General features: G+C 40.7%; 1 protein-coding gene across 1 annotated transcript in view; it reads left to right on the top strand.

Moving 5' to 3' along the window:
• The first annotated feature begins 7,172 nt into the window (after nucleotides 1-7,172).
• The window catches only part of PDE4B (phosphodiesterase 4B), a 195,343-nt gene continuing 186,109 nt past the window's right edge, over nucleotides 7,173-16,406 (top strand). Inside the window, exons 1-2 of the mRNA XM_074875812.1 lie at nucleotides 7,173-7,229; nucleotides 9,573-9,808. Coding sequence (XP_074731913.1) covers nucleotides 7,188-7,229; nucleotides 9,573-9,808 — 278 coding nt within the window. The 5' untranslated portion in view covers nucleotides 7,173-7,187. The remainder of the gene's footprint in view (nucleotides 7,230-9,572; nucleotides 9,809-16,406) is intronic.

Raw genomic sequence — 16,406 nt, 5'->3', positions numbered from 1 at the left:
GGACCTCTTGCTGGTCTGAATTTGCATTTCACCTTTCCCCACTCTTCTTTAGCATTTTTTTTCAAAGGGAAAACTTGGCAAGGTTAGGAATATTCCTCCTGTACAAGAGTTCTGGAGGATATGTTATTCTGAGGATCGCTTTTATTGGTAGGCTTGACTGTGCTTCTGTGCTTAGGATCGTTGTGTTGCTTTGCTGCATGGCTCCAGTATTTAAAAAAAAAAAAAAAAAAAGGAAAAAAAATCCTTCTTGCAGGCTGTTTGAGCTTGGCTCTTCCCATAAAAGCTGCAGGTGAAAGAGAGATCGGAGGATTTTAGAACTTCTTCTCTTGGACTAGAGGAATATCTGGGTGGGTTTGGGAAGGTAAGAAATAAATCAGTGGCAGGAGGCGAGGGCCGCGATAGCTGGCAGTGCCACAGTAACTTAGTTTCCCCGCTGTTCATCCAGCACTCGCTAATCCTGCCTGATCTGCAGCGTTTCCGTTATCTGGGTAGACCAGCAAGGCTTAGTGCATTATGCTCCTCTCCTAATAAGAACACATGGGGAACATGAAGTCTTGTTTTTTCAAAAAAGCAACCTACCAATCTAAAGGGGGGAAATTTGCATTGCATGCATTTTCTGTCGTGCTGTTTTTTCTTTTTTTTTTTTTTAACTGACGTGGTTCTTTTTAAAAGCATAATTAATAATTTTTTTCCTTGCTCTCTGAATGCAGCTCAGCTCCACTCCGAGGAGTGGGAGGCTCTGCTAGTCATTTGCACATGGAACGAGAAAGGTATAAATTGCATCTTTTAATAGTATGCTTCACTTTCCTAAGTAATAACCTTGAAAATCCTGTATGTGCTGGTAGGTAGCACTGTTAAACTGGATCCCTTGTTGCTGTCAGAACCGATTTTTAAATCAATTGCGTTTGACCGCAATAGTAGAAATATAAGATTTAAAAATCATTAACATAGTAAAGAAAACAGAATAGTGTTTTCTGTAGTTCTTCTGCCCAGCCTATTAACATTTATCTGAAAGTTTCCTGAAAAAAATATGGTCATATTTTCTCAGCAGTAATAGTGAAAAATATTGCTTGTATTTCATGGGAGTTCTGCAGAGCATGTTAGGCCTAATGACAGTAAGCAATGTAATGAGAGGTTCAAATTAGTATTGATTTTCCTAACATAACTGACCTAAATGAACAGCAATGATGGTACCCTCTGCTGGAAATCAAAGAGTTACTGGAATTTCTGGAATAGACTGACTTGGTTATTCCCAGCTTTAATGATTAATGTTGCCAGAGAAAAGAAGAGTCTTTGCAATCCTCTTAACCTTGGCGATATCTCAGTAAGAAACCTCCTAATGAAAGTTAAGACCCTGTTTTAATAAGGATAATTTACCCAGTGGTAACGTGGGAAGGGAGGGGAGTTCTAAAGTTTTGGGGTTTTTTTGGCCCTGCACAACTCTTGACAGAACTTTCTCAAATACATACAAAGAGTATCCTCTGTACAGCATTCACTTTTTATAATAAAAGAATTGATTTAATCTATATTGTAGATAAATTTTCAGCTTTATCACATTGCACAGATGTCTGATAGCTTAAGAAAAGCAAAGTAATTTAGACTTGTTTTGCATACTTAGCCTGTGATTCACAGGTTGGCAATTATGAGAAATCTTAAATTAACCTTGGAAGAGGACAAAGTGAAGTAGTCACTTCGCTAGTTGGATGATATTGGTAGATCCTTAGTGCTTCTATAGCAAACTGAATTTATGTGAGAATTGCGGTGATAAGAAATAAAGCTAGTCTTACCTCTCAGGGCGAATCCTTCTTTTCTGAGTCTGTTTTCATTGGCTACAGGCATTTGTGCTAATAGATGCCCTTTTATTTTGTGTAGTGCTATGAAGTGTTTTCAGCATTTTATGAAAATTATCATAAATTGAGTTTTCTGAGGAGCGAGTTTCTTGGAGCTGCCATAAGCTCTGCAGACCAGTGTGGTTCTTTCTGAAGGAATGGGAAAAGACCACTGAAAAAACAACTTTTTGCTCTCTAAATAAGTAGTGAAAAGGGCTGTTTGGGAAGTTTTTATGCGTGTATTTCTGGGAGGCTCTGTGCAAGTAGCTGGACATAATAGTGGTAGTCACAGAGCTAAAAGTTCAGGGCTCAACAGTGGAAGAAATAGCCTGGCACCTAAATTGGCAGAGGGGAAAAAGCTGCAGTGAATTCTGCCGTGGCTCAAGATGTGTGTGATGCAAAAATAAAATGGTAAAATTCCTGAAACTAATTTTTCAGGGCAATGGAATTTCTGCAGAAAACCAGGTATTTCTTTGAAGTTGGATTTGTTGTATGTGTAGCTTGTGGACATACTGCCTGTTTGCTCCTGCTGTAGGTGGACGGCTCCAGTACCTGCGGTGCTGCTGCCATGCTGTGCAACCAGTTGGCCATGACCTCCATTTCCTTTTTTGTAAGCAATCTGACCTTCTTACAGCAGTCTGAGAGCAAACTATTGCCCTCGCATCTTGAACTTGCCAGTTTTGTTGAAGGTGAGATACAAAACCATCAATGTTCAGGTACCAGTTGCTATCTATACCTCAACTTGCGTTTGACCAGTGTCAAATCCACGTAGGTTTTATTTTTCTTACAAGGAATCATGTGCCATTTCCAAGCCTGCAGTAAGAGCCCATGTGTTTTGTCTGGGAGAGCTAGACCTGAGATTATCACTTTTTTTTTTTTTTTGCTGACTGTCACCCTCTCTGGGTGTGTACTTCCCTCTGTGAAGTTTTGATGATCTTTAAGGAGAATCAAGTCATTTGAATCCCAGCTTGCGAATGATGTAATTGTCTGTGTGATCAGATCATCTCCTTCATCCCAGCCCTTTCTATTAATTCAACATTCAGGTTTCTGTTTTTCTCTCTGCTCATCATCAGGTTCTGCTGAACCTGTAAGGATCAGCATTTTGTTGCTAGGAAAAATACTGCCCCAGTAATGTGTCATGGCCCTGGCAGCGCTGCTGGCAGTTGGGCAGAAACAGGTATGGTATTGCAGAATGTACTCTGTTATCTGAGTTTCACTGGGTTTTGCTTTGGTTTTTTTTCTCTCTCTCAATCTTTGTGTCTTGCTTTCTTGAAAAGTGGGAGGAAATGAATTTAGAGTATGAAAGGAGCCAGATAAACAGCTCTGCTCGCCAAAACCTTTTGTTAATCCAAAGAACTAGCACCACATGAGCAGCAAAAGTGTAATCCTCCTGGCCCTGCCTGGTCTGTGTTTCATTGGGGAGGGGAGTAGCTTTAGCGGTGAGAGGGTTAATCTTCTTGTCGTATAACCCTGTGGCTTTAAACCTGCCCATTCGGAAGCCAAAATGTGTGGGAAAACAGGGATGTGGTGAAGTGTGTCTTGTGTTCCAAATCATACCAGAACTTGCACATCAAGATGCGTTTTAGGGCTTTCTTTAAATAGTGGATTTCACACTAGATGAGTTGAATAGCTATTTTTAAAAAAGTGTGTAGGAAAAGCAGACTTTATCACACGCATCCATGTAGTTTTATCCTCACCACTGTCAGTTGCCACTTTTGAACCCTGTTAATTCATACCTTCGCTATAAGGCTTTATCGCTCTGAAATTGCTGGAGTGTTTACTGTCATTTTTGAAAAACACGGTCACTGAACACAAAAAAGTTCAGATGGAAGAACTAGGTCAACTTGGTGTAAAAAGAAATCTCATACCCTACCTAGGATATATTCCAGCAAAATAGATTAGACCCAACTGCAGCTCTGAAGGAGTACTTCTCTTTATAGTCTAACATCGGATGCAAAGCCTTGCTGCTTTTAGGCATTCCCTGTCACCCACACTTAACCAGTGTGCTGGGATATAGTTTCTTTTTAGAGAATTTTGGGTAGTGGAGAGAAACTCTCTGCTTGTAACAAGAGTGCGTGATTCGAAAATGTGTATGGGAAAAATTTTCCAGCCAGCCTCTTTGGGGTTGTTTTTGGTTGGTTTTTTTATTCCCCTAGTTGTTTGTCCCAGGTGTCAGATCTTTTATGTAAAGACACAGGAAAAGAATGACTCAGATTTTAACAGTAATTTAGTCATGACTAACGGAAGTCTTAGATTTTCTTGGTAGGCTTTTCGGAAATGCAATCTACACTGAACAAAATATGTTTTTTATAATTATTCATGATCTGGTTAAACTTACTTTGACAAATTGATAAATATTTATAAAGCAAAGGAAGCTGTGGTATAAGAGGACTCGGGCTTCCACAGAAATGATCAGCTAGTTGGTCTGGTCCATCTCTCCATGTCTCGTCTCCTAGTGTCGGTTCTGATCCTAAAGTTCAGCAAAACTTAGGAGACGCTCTTAGACTCTCATTCTTTCAGATTGTTTTCCCAAAGATGTTTTCCTGGATACGTATTTTTGTGTGTGTTTATTTACTTTATTATGGATTTACTTTTTTATTTATGTCGGTTTGTGAATATATTCAGGAGGGAGATGCATTTGTTAGTCCTGTTGAGGGACATGCTGCGGTGTGAGCTCGTTTGTGTTGGGCATCACAAAGTCTGCACAGCACGGCAGTCATGAGCATCTCAGACTTGTACTTTATTAAGCACAAATCTGTACTTTATTAAAAACAAATCTGTAGTCTGCTTAGTTCTGCTGCTTATGCAACTGCTTCCTTCTTTTGTTCTTTCTGTGAATTTTGTCTACATATTACAGTGGAATATGTATTTATTTCTGGCAGCAAATAGTCATGCTGTATTATTCCTAGTCTGTGCCATACCACTGCATCATATCTGGGACAGTATCATCTAATCTACTGTCTGCTGTCAGTTTTGAATTCTTTTTATAACAAGGCTTTTTAGTTTCTCCCAATTGTTGAAGATTGATAAAATTGTTAAACTACTTCCAGAATTTTATTCAGATACTGTAGTATGACTTTTATGCTGGTAATAGGGTAATGATTTTTCTTACTTCTAGCCTGCTCATCTAATTGTAATATGGATCAAAAGCTCGATAAGGTTTGCAGAGAGAAGTGACGTTGCCACACAACTGTGCTGCCACGTGTCAGGTTTTTAATAGCCATTCCACAGCTGTAATGCCTAAAACCACCCCGATTGCTTAGCTGATGTATGCATGTGGCCTCTTTGTAAAAAGAGGGTTCTTGATCAGGCCATAAATCTGTTTTTCCCGCTGGCCTGGCTCTGGTAACAGGAGGGGTGGGTGCTGAGAGGAGAGCAAGCCTGGGGGGAGGCACTGCAGAGTGCTTTTTGTTGTTTTCTGGACGGTCTTGTTCATCCTTTTCTGGAGGGAAGCTGGTTAGGTGCTTTAGAAGACAAATCCTTCTGCTCTTTTCCAATGCTGCTTCATACAGGATAAAGCGTTCAGCCCTGTGTGCTGGCACTTGTGCTGAAATGGCAGTGAGTTCTGTCTGGCATGGATCTGAGCGCTCGGAATGCTTTGGCTGGCACTGAAGGGATATGTGTGTGTTGGATTTGTGAACCCTAAGGAAAGGAAAACAACTGGAGGTGCCTGTGCCACAGCCAGAACTGTAGGCAGACTCAACTACAGTGCTGGCGCTCTGTGTTAGGGTTTCCTGGGGGTTTGTTTTGTTCTCTTTCTCTGTCTTTTTTTTCCCCCCAGAGGGATCTGGTTTAGAGGGAAGCAGGTTCGTTACAGCACTTCTCTTGTGCATGGAAGAGCAGATGAGCAGTTGGCTCCTGGAGATTGTGATGTCCTTAGACCTCTGTGATCAGAGGTACCGCTCTGTATTCAGATGCTATGCCTGAGAGTTAGTGTGGGTTTTTAATTTAAGGGGTTTTTTTATTTAAATAGGTAGACGTGCAACCTAAATAACATTTAACCTGGGCACAATCGTATTAAGCTGAATTTGAACCCTGTTGTGTTGTGGCTGTAAGCCAAGCTGAGCTGCCACACTTGAGTGTGCAGGCTCCCGAATTCATTGTGAGGTGGGAACCAAAGAACAGGTTTGTACCACCAGTGGTTGCTGTGTGAGATGGTTTTCAGTACCTGCTGCTGGGGCTTTGAACCTCACAATAAAAGTGAGTGGTGCAGACTCCCTGCTTTTCAGGACCCTGGCTGCTGGTAGTGACAGGGAAGAGAATTAGATGCCTAATTTTGATGGCACATCTGCTCCTCATCAGCTGGATAGACAGCCAGGGTCTGGCAGCCTTTTTTTTGCAGTCTGAACTGCTCTCCTGAACTCCCACTGTGTGAACAGGTGATCTGAATACAGTTAAAAATCCCTAATTTCTTAGAGTGAACATCATGTTAGGAGTCTATCGCCAAGCCTGAAACGGTTGCACAGCTTTTTGTGGTGGCTTCAGCAACAAAGTTTATGAACAGTGGTCCTTCAGCAGTCTTCTACCTCAAAGATAATCCTTCCGAGCAGGGGGTAGACATTGTCAGCACACAAAAAGTAGCGCTCCAGTTCTACCTGTTCTTTGGCGGAAAAAAACCCCACAACCCTCAGTGTTGTCTTTATATAATAGTGCATGTAGCTTTTGTTTGAGCACTAAATCCACAGCAAGAAAGAGGAGGGGGCCTGGACGCTCTCCAAGGGGGGCTGTTCCTGTGTGCTGGTTTCCCCCGCTGCTTCAGCTGCTCGGCTCTTTCGTTCCCCTTCTCACTCTTGCATAGTTCAAAGTGGCTGCAGCGTCACCCTCCGCGGAAGGCTGTAATTTAGTGGCTGAAGTGGTGTGTGCCTGCCAGCGTAACGATAAATAACGTTTGTGAGTTATGATTAAATCTTAGAATGGCATACAAACTTTTCTATGAGAGCCAGCTCAAGCCGTTCTTGGAGAGCTTCTATACTGTGCCTCTGAAAAGGGCTCATTTAAAGAAAAACTCTGCAAGTAGAACCTGTTAGCTTTGATTCTATATTACTAGACATGTTTCAGGGCTTGCTTAGATTGCAGAGCCTTGTGAATACTCGTTACTTTTAACATGATTTTACTAAATATTGAATTGTCCTTTCACTAACAGACAGCTACCTTTGCATAACATATGCTGCCAAGTGTTTTATGAAAAAGGGCAGTAAGTTATCAAGCAGCTGTGGTCTTAGCAGTTAGCTCCATACCTTTTTATCAAAACCAGTCTTATTCAAAAATACAATTTTTTCTTTCAGGTTGCCCATCTGAAGAAATTGGATTTAACAACAAGAGTTTTTTTTTATAACGGGGTGCACTTTAATCTCAATAATGAAGAAAAGCAGAAGTGTCATGACAGTAACTGCAGATGAGGTAAGTTTCTTCTAAAGGCATGTTTTATTTTTCATGGTACTTTATGAAAATGAGATTAAAAGTTAGTTTTGTCTTATTTTGTATCAGCTGATTTTGCTTTGGTTACTCACTGGTTTCCTTAGAGTTGTTTGCAGCTCATCTGATAAGAAAATAAGCCCTGCAGGTTTAAAACCAAACCAACCAACCCCCCCACCATGAGAAATTTAGAAGAGTTTTATGCAGGGCACATACTTTATTGGTCCTTAGTCAGCAGGGAACGTTTGCGTACCTTACGGAATCTCTCTGCATCCCATCGTTGTGCATGTGCTGTACTTCTATACTTAAAAGTGTTTCACCATCCCTCCCCGCTGTAGTAGCTGAACACCTAATGTGATGATGCATGTGTTACTCCATTACTACACTTGCTCATTGTCATCACAATCCCCTATTAATTAAACTCCAGTTCCCATTCTCTGGAGAAATGTTATCAGTTTGTAATGATGGCATGATAACCGCAGCCTTAATTGTCTTGTTTGTCACAGCTGAGGCTCGCCAGAAATGGAAAACCACGTGGAATGTATATAAAAATTGAGTGGAGGAGTGGAACCTAACAGTTAGTGTATCCTACCTATAGCAGTCCTTCAATAAATAAGTGTTTCTTTTAAACTCTTAGACCACGTGTTGCACTGCTTCATAGTCAGTTTGCCTGAGCATGGTGCTGGGTCTGCTCGGTCCTTGCTGATTTTAATAAAATCAGGCATCTGAAATCCAATGGGAAGCTAGAAAACTCTGCTGTGCTTCTTAAATAATAACAAAAAAATTAAACAGTCTTGTAAAGATTATCAGTAAAGGCAGGTTAAGTCAGATCCTCATGTAGAAGGCAGGCTTTCTTCCTGGGGTTCCTATGAGTATTTTTGACCTGTTTCTTTGCTGTGAAAGAGTAGGGTTTGGATGACTGAAGATCTCTAGCATATTTTTGGAAACACGGCATGCCAAATATTTTAAACTTCTATCTAGGTCTTTGTGATGTTGATGTCTTAGTAACTTCATGGATGTGCACCAGCGTGCCTCATAGCACTCCCGGCTGTACGCAAGGAGTGAAGTACCTGTGGGCCATGTTGTTGCCTGTCTGGGTGCTTCACGTGGTTGTGGGATGGGCAAGCAAGTAGGGAAGGTTGAGGAAACTGGTAGTATGCCTTTCTCCCATCAGTTTTGTCTTTTATTCCCATGTTGAGAGTCCTCACTGAGGTAAGAGAGTAGATGGTACCACAGAGTTGTTTAATGGTCTCATGACAATGGAGAACATACTTTCCGTTAGAAACTACGAGGCAATGGAGGACTCGTGCTACTTTGCAGTTGTTCATGAAGGACCTAATACCTGATTATGGAAAATTAAACCACTCTTTTTTTTTTTTCTAAATTCATTCAGTGCTGGCTGGGAGAGCGCAGTGGTAGCAGTTTGTAGGAAAAGTGAACCAAGGGATTTGGGGAGGCTGTAAGGTGGGCTTGGAAAGGTCTGCAAAGGGTGGAAAGATCAGGGTGGAGATCAAAATTCAGGAGCAGGTAGAAGAAGAGGAAAAATGTAGAGGGGTTGCCATAGATATAAACACTGATTATAGTAACCCTTCAGCTTCTACTGGCAGCTCATCACACACAATACAGAAATATTCTCCATTATGTTGGACGACTATATTTGACTAGGCAAATTCTCTGAGTGAGACCAAAACTGACAACCCTTTTGCAGTGCTGTTCTGCTGTGTGAGAACTTCTGGCTTGGGTTAGAGAAGACTGACAACTAGTTCTGTGATTATGGTGATGTTTTTAAATAAAAATCAGTAGAAACTAGAAAAGGAAAAACTGTTTCAACTGATCAAAACCTTTTTTTGAGACTACTTCTACTAGCAAAGCCAGACATAGGGTAGGGTAGCCTAGCTGGGAGTTCCTCTTGCTGACTAGCTCTTGGATGATTCAGGATGTGAATCTGCCTGATGATTCATCAGAAAACAAGTGGCAAACCAATGTGTTTGTGCTGTGGAGAGGAATGATACTTTAGATGGATGTTGAGTGGAATGTTCTGTGAAAAAGTTTAATCTATCAGAAGTTTAATGTGACCTGGATTACTGAAGTGTTCAGTTAGATTAGAATTAGCTGTTGGATTTATCTTAGACAAGTTATGAGTGAATTTTCAAGTTCATTCATAACTTGATAAAATAACAATGCAGCACAGTCAGACTCTGCCAAGATTTCATCATACAATTATCTTTTGTCAGTAGCTGTAGCTGTAGAACAACATTTGAATGTGTTTTATCCTGATGGAGGAAAACATTTGTTTGCAGAACTTCAGCGGCTTTTCTGTCTTTGCAGAATGCTCTGGATTACCTGGAGTGTGGGCTGAGCAAGTCCTACAGTACTTCCAGCCATGCTCTGGGCATAGACCTCTGGAGAGGAAGAAGATGTTGTTCTGGTAATTTGCAGTTACCACCATTATCCCAAAGACAAACAGAAAAAGCACGGACGCCTGACAGAGACATTGTCTGTAGACCAACAACTCTGCCTTTGTTGACGCCTCCGAGTATTGCAATCACCACTTACCAAGACTGGTAGGTTATTTCCCTTTCTTATGAATCTCAAGTAGCTGGGTTTTTTAGGGTTGTTTTTTATTGTTTGCTGGTTTTGGGCAGTTGTTTGTTTTTTGGTTTTTTTTGAAAGGCACTGGATAATTACCTTGTGTATATTAATCAGTATTGTTGATGTCTATCAGTGTATCATGGATATAAGTTTACAAAGTAATTGCTTTTTCTTGAAATTCTATTTCTGTTAAAACCTATTCTGTTCACTTTTTTTTTTGTGCATCTGCATGAAAATTTTGTCTTATAAGTTCCAATTTTGGCCAGAGGATTTGTGATACTAATTTTCCACCCACAGAAGAGTTCAGGATGGTGGTAGACTCTTCTACAACAGATTGAGGAAAAAGGCTTTAACTCTCTGGCTATTTTCTGTCCAGGTATTAGAAGAAAGGCTTGGGAAAGCATTTCAATCTGATGTTAAGCTCAAGAAAAGTCCCAAAGAAACTATCAGAGAGCTGATTAAATGGGGATTGCTAAGAGGCAAGTTCCAAAACAGAAATGGAATGTTAAGAGCCAGAACAAGGAAATTCATCTCGAGGGAGGAGAGGAAGACAAAGCCCCAAGTGCTGGTGCACTGGAATTGCAATGGTAGAATTTATTGGCAAAATAAGGTTAGATGTCCAGCTTGCTGTCTGAATCTGGAAATGGCATTGCAATGCAGCCTTAAAACCTGTACTCTCAACTTCAGATTTCAAGTGTGCTTTAGATTCTAGTTTTTAAATGCCCCACTCTCTTTCATTTTCTGGCTAAGACATGTTCATGTCATTATTCCCAAGTCTGAATCTGGTTTTAGCTTCTGTTAAGCTCAGCACTCTTCAGAGCTGGCATTTCAGTTTGCATTTGAACAACTATAGAGGGCATCCAAAATTAATTTGTTAGTCCTTTAAAAATGGTTTTCCTATTGAAAATAGGATTTTTAAGCTATTCACTTGAATAGATGAGGTAAAGAAATCAAAGAGGAATTAGCAGGAGCTTTTTTCTAATTTTTGCATTTAATTGCTGTGGATAAATTTAACAAAATGAGTTACCTGATTTCAGATGGATTGTGACTTCTGACAACAAAAGGGTTGGTTTACCTTTACAAGCATTTTACGAGTGTTTCTTTTTGTGTATCTGCAGCAATTTGATCCTGACTGCAGGACAATTGAGAGCCGATTCATAGGGTGTGCTTTTAAGAATGAATTAGTTCCGACCTTTGAATACACCTCATAAACAATTTGGGAAAATGTAAGGAATTGCAATGGATTTATCATTATCTTCCCTTATAACACAAGGGGGCATTGCTGCTTCTCTCTTCCATTACAGCAGGATCAATGTCTGCGTATTGTGTCACACAACCTATATTTTTCTTGAACGGTATGCTAGTCAAAGAGAAAACGCAACTGCTACTCAGGTTACTGCTATTCCTTTCCTGCTGTTAATCTCTTGTAAGTGAGCAGATAGCTTCTGACTTCTCTGTTTTGTGTGAATCTGTCCTATCTGTTTACAGCCCTGTAGCGAGTTGGGAGTTGCTGGTTAGTGTGGCTGCGATGCAAAGTGCTGTTCCAACACGTAGTTACACAGGCATCTTTACATCCCCCTCACCTTTCTGATTCGGGCATGAGTTAGATTGACTGCTGGGCAGAAGATTGGTCTAATCTTTCCCATTTTCTGTTTAAGTTCTAGTCATTAAGAGCTTTTGGCTCGGTTAGCACTGTTCTCTACCCCATGCCAGACAGTTCCTTCCCTACGCAATTTCCAGTTCCTGGGGGCCTGACCACACTCTCAGGGAAGCACAGTCATGACTGAGATTTTTTTTTTTTTTTGTATAGGAGCAGTGCAAGTGGGATCTGGTCCCCAAGCTGTTTGTGCTTCTGTATTGTGGTTCAGTTCTGCATAAAATATACCCCAGATGCAGGTTATATTTGTGTAAGCTGGGTATGTGCCATTGTGTTGAAACAGCTTTGGAATGATATGAGCATTAAGAGACTCAGTGAGTGGGCAATAAAGTGATAGGAAAATTTCAGTGTAGATAAAGACAAAGTGATATATCTGAGCATGAAAGAACTGTAGCTGCAAAACAATATTACTACTCAGGAGCAAGATCCTGGGTATAGGCTAGAAGTCCAGTAGAGTTGCAAGTTCAGTGTTTATTACTGGTCAAAAAACCAAATTAATTGTTAAAGATTTGAAGGAAAAGAAGAGTAGATAAAACACAGGACGCCATGGTAGCAACCCATTACTTGGTCCAGTGTTGAATATAGTGTACAGTTCTGGTCCTTCCTCTCAAAAAGGGGTATAGCAGAACTAAAAAGAGTTAAAGGTCTCTAAGATGATCAAACATACGGAACAGCTTCTGCACTGGGATTGACCAAGGAGCCTTGAACTCTTCAGCGTGGAAAAGATACAGCTGAGTGAAGGGATAGGACTGAGATCTTACAAATGGTGTGAAAGGAAGAGGTAGTTGATCTATTGCTTATTGTCCCTTCCAATATGAGAAAAAGGGACCATCAGATAAATTGGTATGGCAGGCATGAAGCAAGTGCAAGGAAGTGGTTCTTTCTGCAGATTATAGTCACGCTGTGGAACTTTGTGCTGTAGGATACTGTAGATGCTGGGAGTTTGAGCAGGCTCAAGGGAAAGCTTAAGAGATCCTTGGAGGACTAATCTGTTGTGGTTTCCTTCTGAATACATAAACTCCACCTCTTGTTCAGCTTCTGAGCTGCGAGTTGGGACTGGAAAAATATTTGAGGGGAAGTCTGATATATATTTGCTTTCTGTTCCTTTCTGTTCTGTGCTTTTAAAATCTTGTGGGAGACAAGATCATGGGCTAGATGTACCACTGGCCGCCAATAAGACCATTCTTATAAGTCTGGGGTTTTTTTTCACCTCACTTTGTGGGTATCTTTTCTTGGGGCTTTAACAAAAATGCTGAGGTCACAGGCAGAAAATTAACATGTTTTAAGCAATCGGGGGGGGAAAAAAGGCTTTACATGTAGGGAGCCTAATGCCATTAAACAGTGTAAATCTCAGACTGGGTCAGGAGAGAGGGATATTCCTTGTGAAAAAAGTATCCAGCTCTTAGTTTCATAGGATTCTAGGATAATTCAGGCTGGAAGGGACCTCAGGAGGTTTCTAGTCCAATCCTTGTTGGAAGTGAGGACAGTGTGAGGTCAGACCATGTTGCTCAGGGGGCTTTATTTAGTCTGATCTTGAAAACCTCCAAGGATGGAGACTTCATGTCCTTTTGGGGTGACCTGTTCTGCTGCGTGACTGTCCTCAACTCATAAAAAAGTCTCTGTATGTCTGGTCAGAATCTCTCTTGACTTGTCTCCTGCCAGTTGTCTTGTGTTTCCCAGCGTTTTGATGGAAGGTTAACGGCCATGTGCTGTTCCTTGGGACTGTGGAGTGTATCTTCGTTAGTCCACAAATCTACACCATTAATGCAGCACTGGATATTCAAGTTGCACTGCTTTTAAGCCTCTGTCTCTGGGCTGTGGAAATTGTTCACTAATTTTATTCCCGGGTTTAGCTTAAGGGGACAGAGGTTTCCTGACCTCTGTTTATGTTCCTGAAGGGAGACAGTCTTCACAGAATCCCAGAATCATCTTGGTTGGAAAAGACCTTGAAGCTCCTCCAGTCCAACCATGAACCTCACACTGACCGTTCCCAACTCCACCAGATCCCTCAGCGCTGGGTCAACCCGACTCTTCAACCCCTCCAGGGATGGGGACTCCCCCCCTGCCCTGGGCAGCCCATTCCAACGCCCAACAACCCCTTCTGCAAAGAAATACTTCCTAAGAGCCAGTCTGACCCTGCCCTGGCGCAGCTTGAGGCCATTCCCTCTTGTCCTGGCGCTTGTTTCTTGGCTCAAGAGACTCATCCCCCCTCTCTGCACCCTCCTTTCAGGGAGTTGTAGAGGGCGATGAGGTCTTCCCTCAGCCTCCTCTTCTCCAGACTAAACGCCCCCAGTTCCCTCAGCTGCTCCTCTTGCTACAGCTTGTACAAGATAGTGAATCATACAAAAGGAAACTCTTCATTGAAATTTAAATGTAAATGGCCTTGACATTTGGGGTCCACACAACTAAAATGCATAAGCAATGTAAGGTCCAAGTTTGTTTTCTGTAAGGCCAATCATCAGAACTCTTACATGTCCAGTATAAATTCTTTAACATAGTATGTTGGTTTTTTCCTGAGGGTACATAGAGTTGTAGCTTGGAGACTCTTTCTGCAAGAGATCAGTAGGACTCATTCAGAAGTGTTGAGGTTTACTGAGCTTTCTGTAATCTGTTTCAGTGCATATGAAACCCCAAAGACGGATGTGAAACACCTCATTATTATGACATGAAATGTGATTCCTAGAAATAATGTCTTTATTTCCTTTGTCTAGTGTGCACAGTAGCTATCATCTTTTTTTGTAATAACTGTAAGATTGTTAAAGAGCTTTCTAATGGTACCAAGATGACAGTTAACTTTTCATGCTGATATACAAGTTCCTCATTGCACTGTTCTATTTAGTGTATATTCAGAACACATACAAAACTTCTTTAGTTTACTAGGGCAGGTAGGGTGGAAGTGAGGCTTTCCACGGGCATTTCATACCGAACAAAGAAGTAACTTCAGTTTGGGGTTTTGTTTCCTGTTTGTGCAAACCATTGTAGTCTCTGTAAAAATTTATCATCTTAACCAGAAAAAACAATAATGAAGTTTCTGGAGAGGCAGGGATAAATCAAAACCCAATTGCCAGAGGATTGCTCTGAACTGTAAGGTGCAAAAACTCTGTCTCTTGCTGGGGTTATTTCTCTTTTCTACATTATCTTGATGAAATCCCTGGGGAAACTCTCCCTGTGTGTATTTGGGGTGTGCATTCTGCTGAGCCCATTCTCCCAGTTCTTCCATTTCCTGTTAGCACAAAATCTCCGCTATATGCTCATTATTTATCTTTTTATTGCCCTTGTGCTGGAATACTCTTTCGCTTTCTTCTGGACGGTTTATTTAGGCTCGCTCTGATCTCCATTGCTCCAAAGCATTTCCCTATTTGTGCTCTGTATTGAACAAAATGGCAAATATCTCTGTTATCAAATGAGATTTCTAAACTGAAATCCCTGAAGATAGTTGATGTATAATAATATAGCTGTGGTTCTTCCTGGAGCAATTTAGGAGATGCCACATCTGTGAAATACAATATTTTCCACTTCTACCGTGCATCTTCCCCAGGTCTGTACATTACCAAGCTCTTTGCAAAACCTTACCTGTTGATGGAGAATATAGTCAGATTATATTACAGCAGTTTCAGCACTTTGTTTTCTTTTAAAAATATTGTTCATTATTGGTTAGGTGAAATTTGGTTCTATCATCACTGAAATGGTACAAAATTCAACCTGCATCATCAGCTCTGTGCTAGTCTACGTGCTAAGAATGCACTGGTTGTGGAAATTCAGCTGTTCCTGGGATTGCAGTAACTGTGGTTCGAGGAAAAGAATAACAGAGTTCAAATACAGAACATATTATTTGGGAGGGATAGAGGAAAATAAATCTATTTTTTTCTGTAAGTAGTTTTTCTGCCACATTTTTTCAGAAATCACCTTAAATTTAACCTCCAGTGGTAATACAAAAATAAGAACCGTGAGATGGTGAGCCACGACTTATATAAATATTTTAACTTAAGATACATGGGGACCTAAAAAATAAAGCTGCTCCTGAGTTGGTTTTTTTTCAGTTTTTTTATTAGAACTGTGTTTTCTTGAAACCGGTGCTGGTCTGACAAGATCTCTAAGCATCAAAGAAAAAATGGGCAGCCTGACTCCAAAGCAATAATTCTAAGCCAGCTGCAATGTAATAATATTTTGTGTGAAAATGGCAAGGCAGTACACATACAAAACAGCTTTCATGAGTCATGCAAGGGAAGAGGATATAGATCTTCAAGTGGCAATCGGAATGTAGAAGTCTTACAAGCTTCCTTTGCACAGATTTGGTCCATATTTTCCTAAAAGTTGTTAAAATGTTTTCCACAATCTTGCTCCATGTTTTATAACTAAAACTTTGTGATAATAGTTCCAGGCAAGAGGGGAGAATGAGGGTGTGAAGAATGTAGCTACGCTCAAAGCATCCAAAATAGTTCTCTTACCCTATTTTTTGATCCTTACCAGCTCCTGGGTTAGGTTTGACAGCTAGCTTCTGATTTACACCATTTCTACACATTTGACTAAGGTCTGTGGAGAGATTTTGACAGTTTCACATCAAGTTTCTATGTTGAAACAAAAATAAGTTCTACAACGAGTCCCAAAGCGGAAGGAAATAAAGGCCTTAAAAATTCTGTGAGGGTTGATATGGTTAATATTAAATATAGTAAGGAGTGCGCTTTTTCAGGACATAGACGTTCTGTTACACATTTGGACTATGATATTAAATATTGTATTGAAATATGTTACGTTGCTAATTGTCCAATGCAAAAGTTACCTCGCTCTTCTGCAAGAACAAAATGAGAACTCACTAGGTTTGAAGGAAGTCGTATGCTAACAGAGTTGGTTGCTGTTTGAGTCACGTTCTTGCCACTTACCAGAAAAAATTAACCATTAGTCTGTCTTTTTAA

Source organism: Strix uralensis, chromosome 8 (assembly GCF_047716275.1).
Source record: "Strix uralensis isolate ZFMK-TIS-50842 chromosome 8, bStrUra1, whole genome shotgun sequence".
Taxonomy (NCBI): domain Eukaryota; kingdom Metazoa; phylum Chordata; class Aves; order Strigiformes; family Strigidae; genus Strix; species Strix uralensis.
This window is presented reverse-complemented; position numbering and strand designations above follow the sequence as displayed.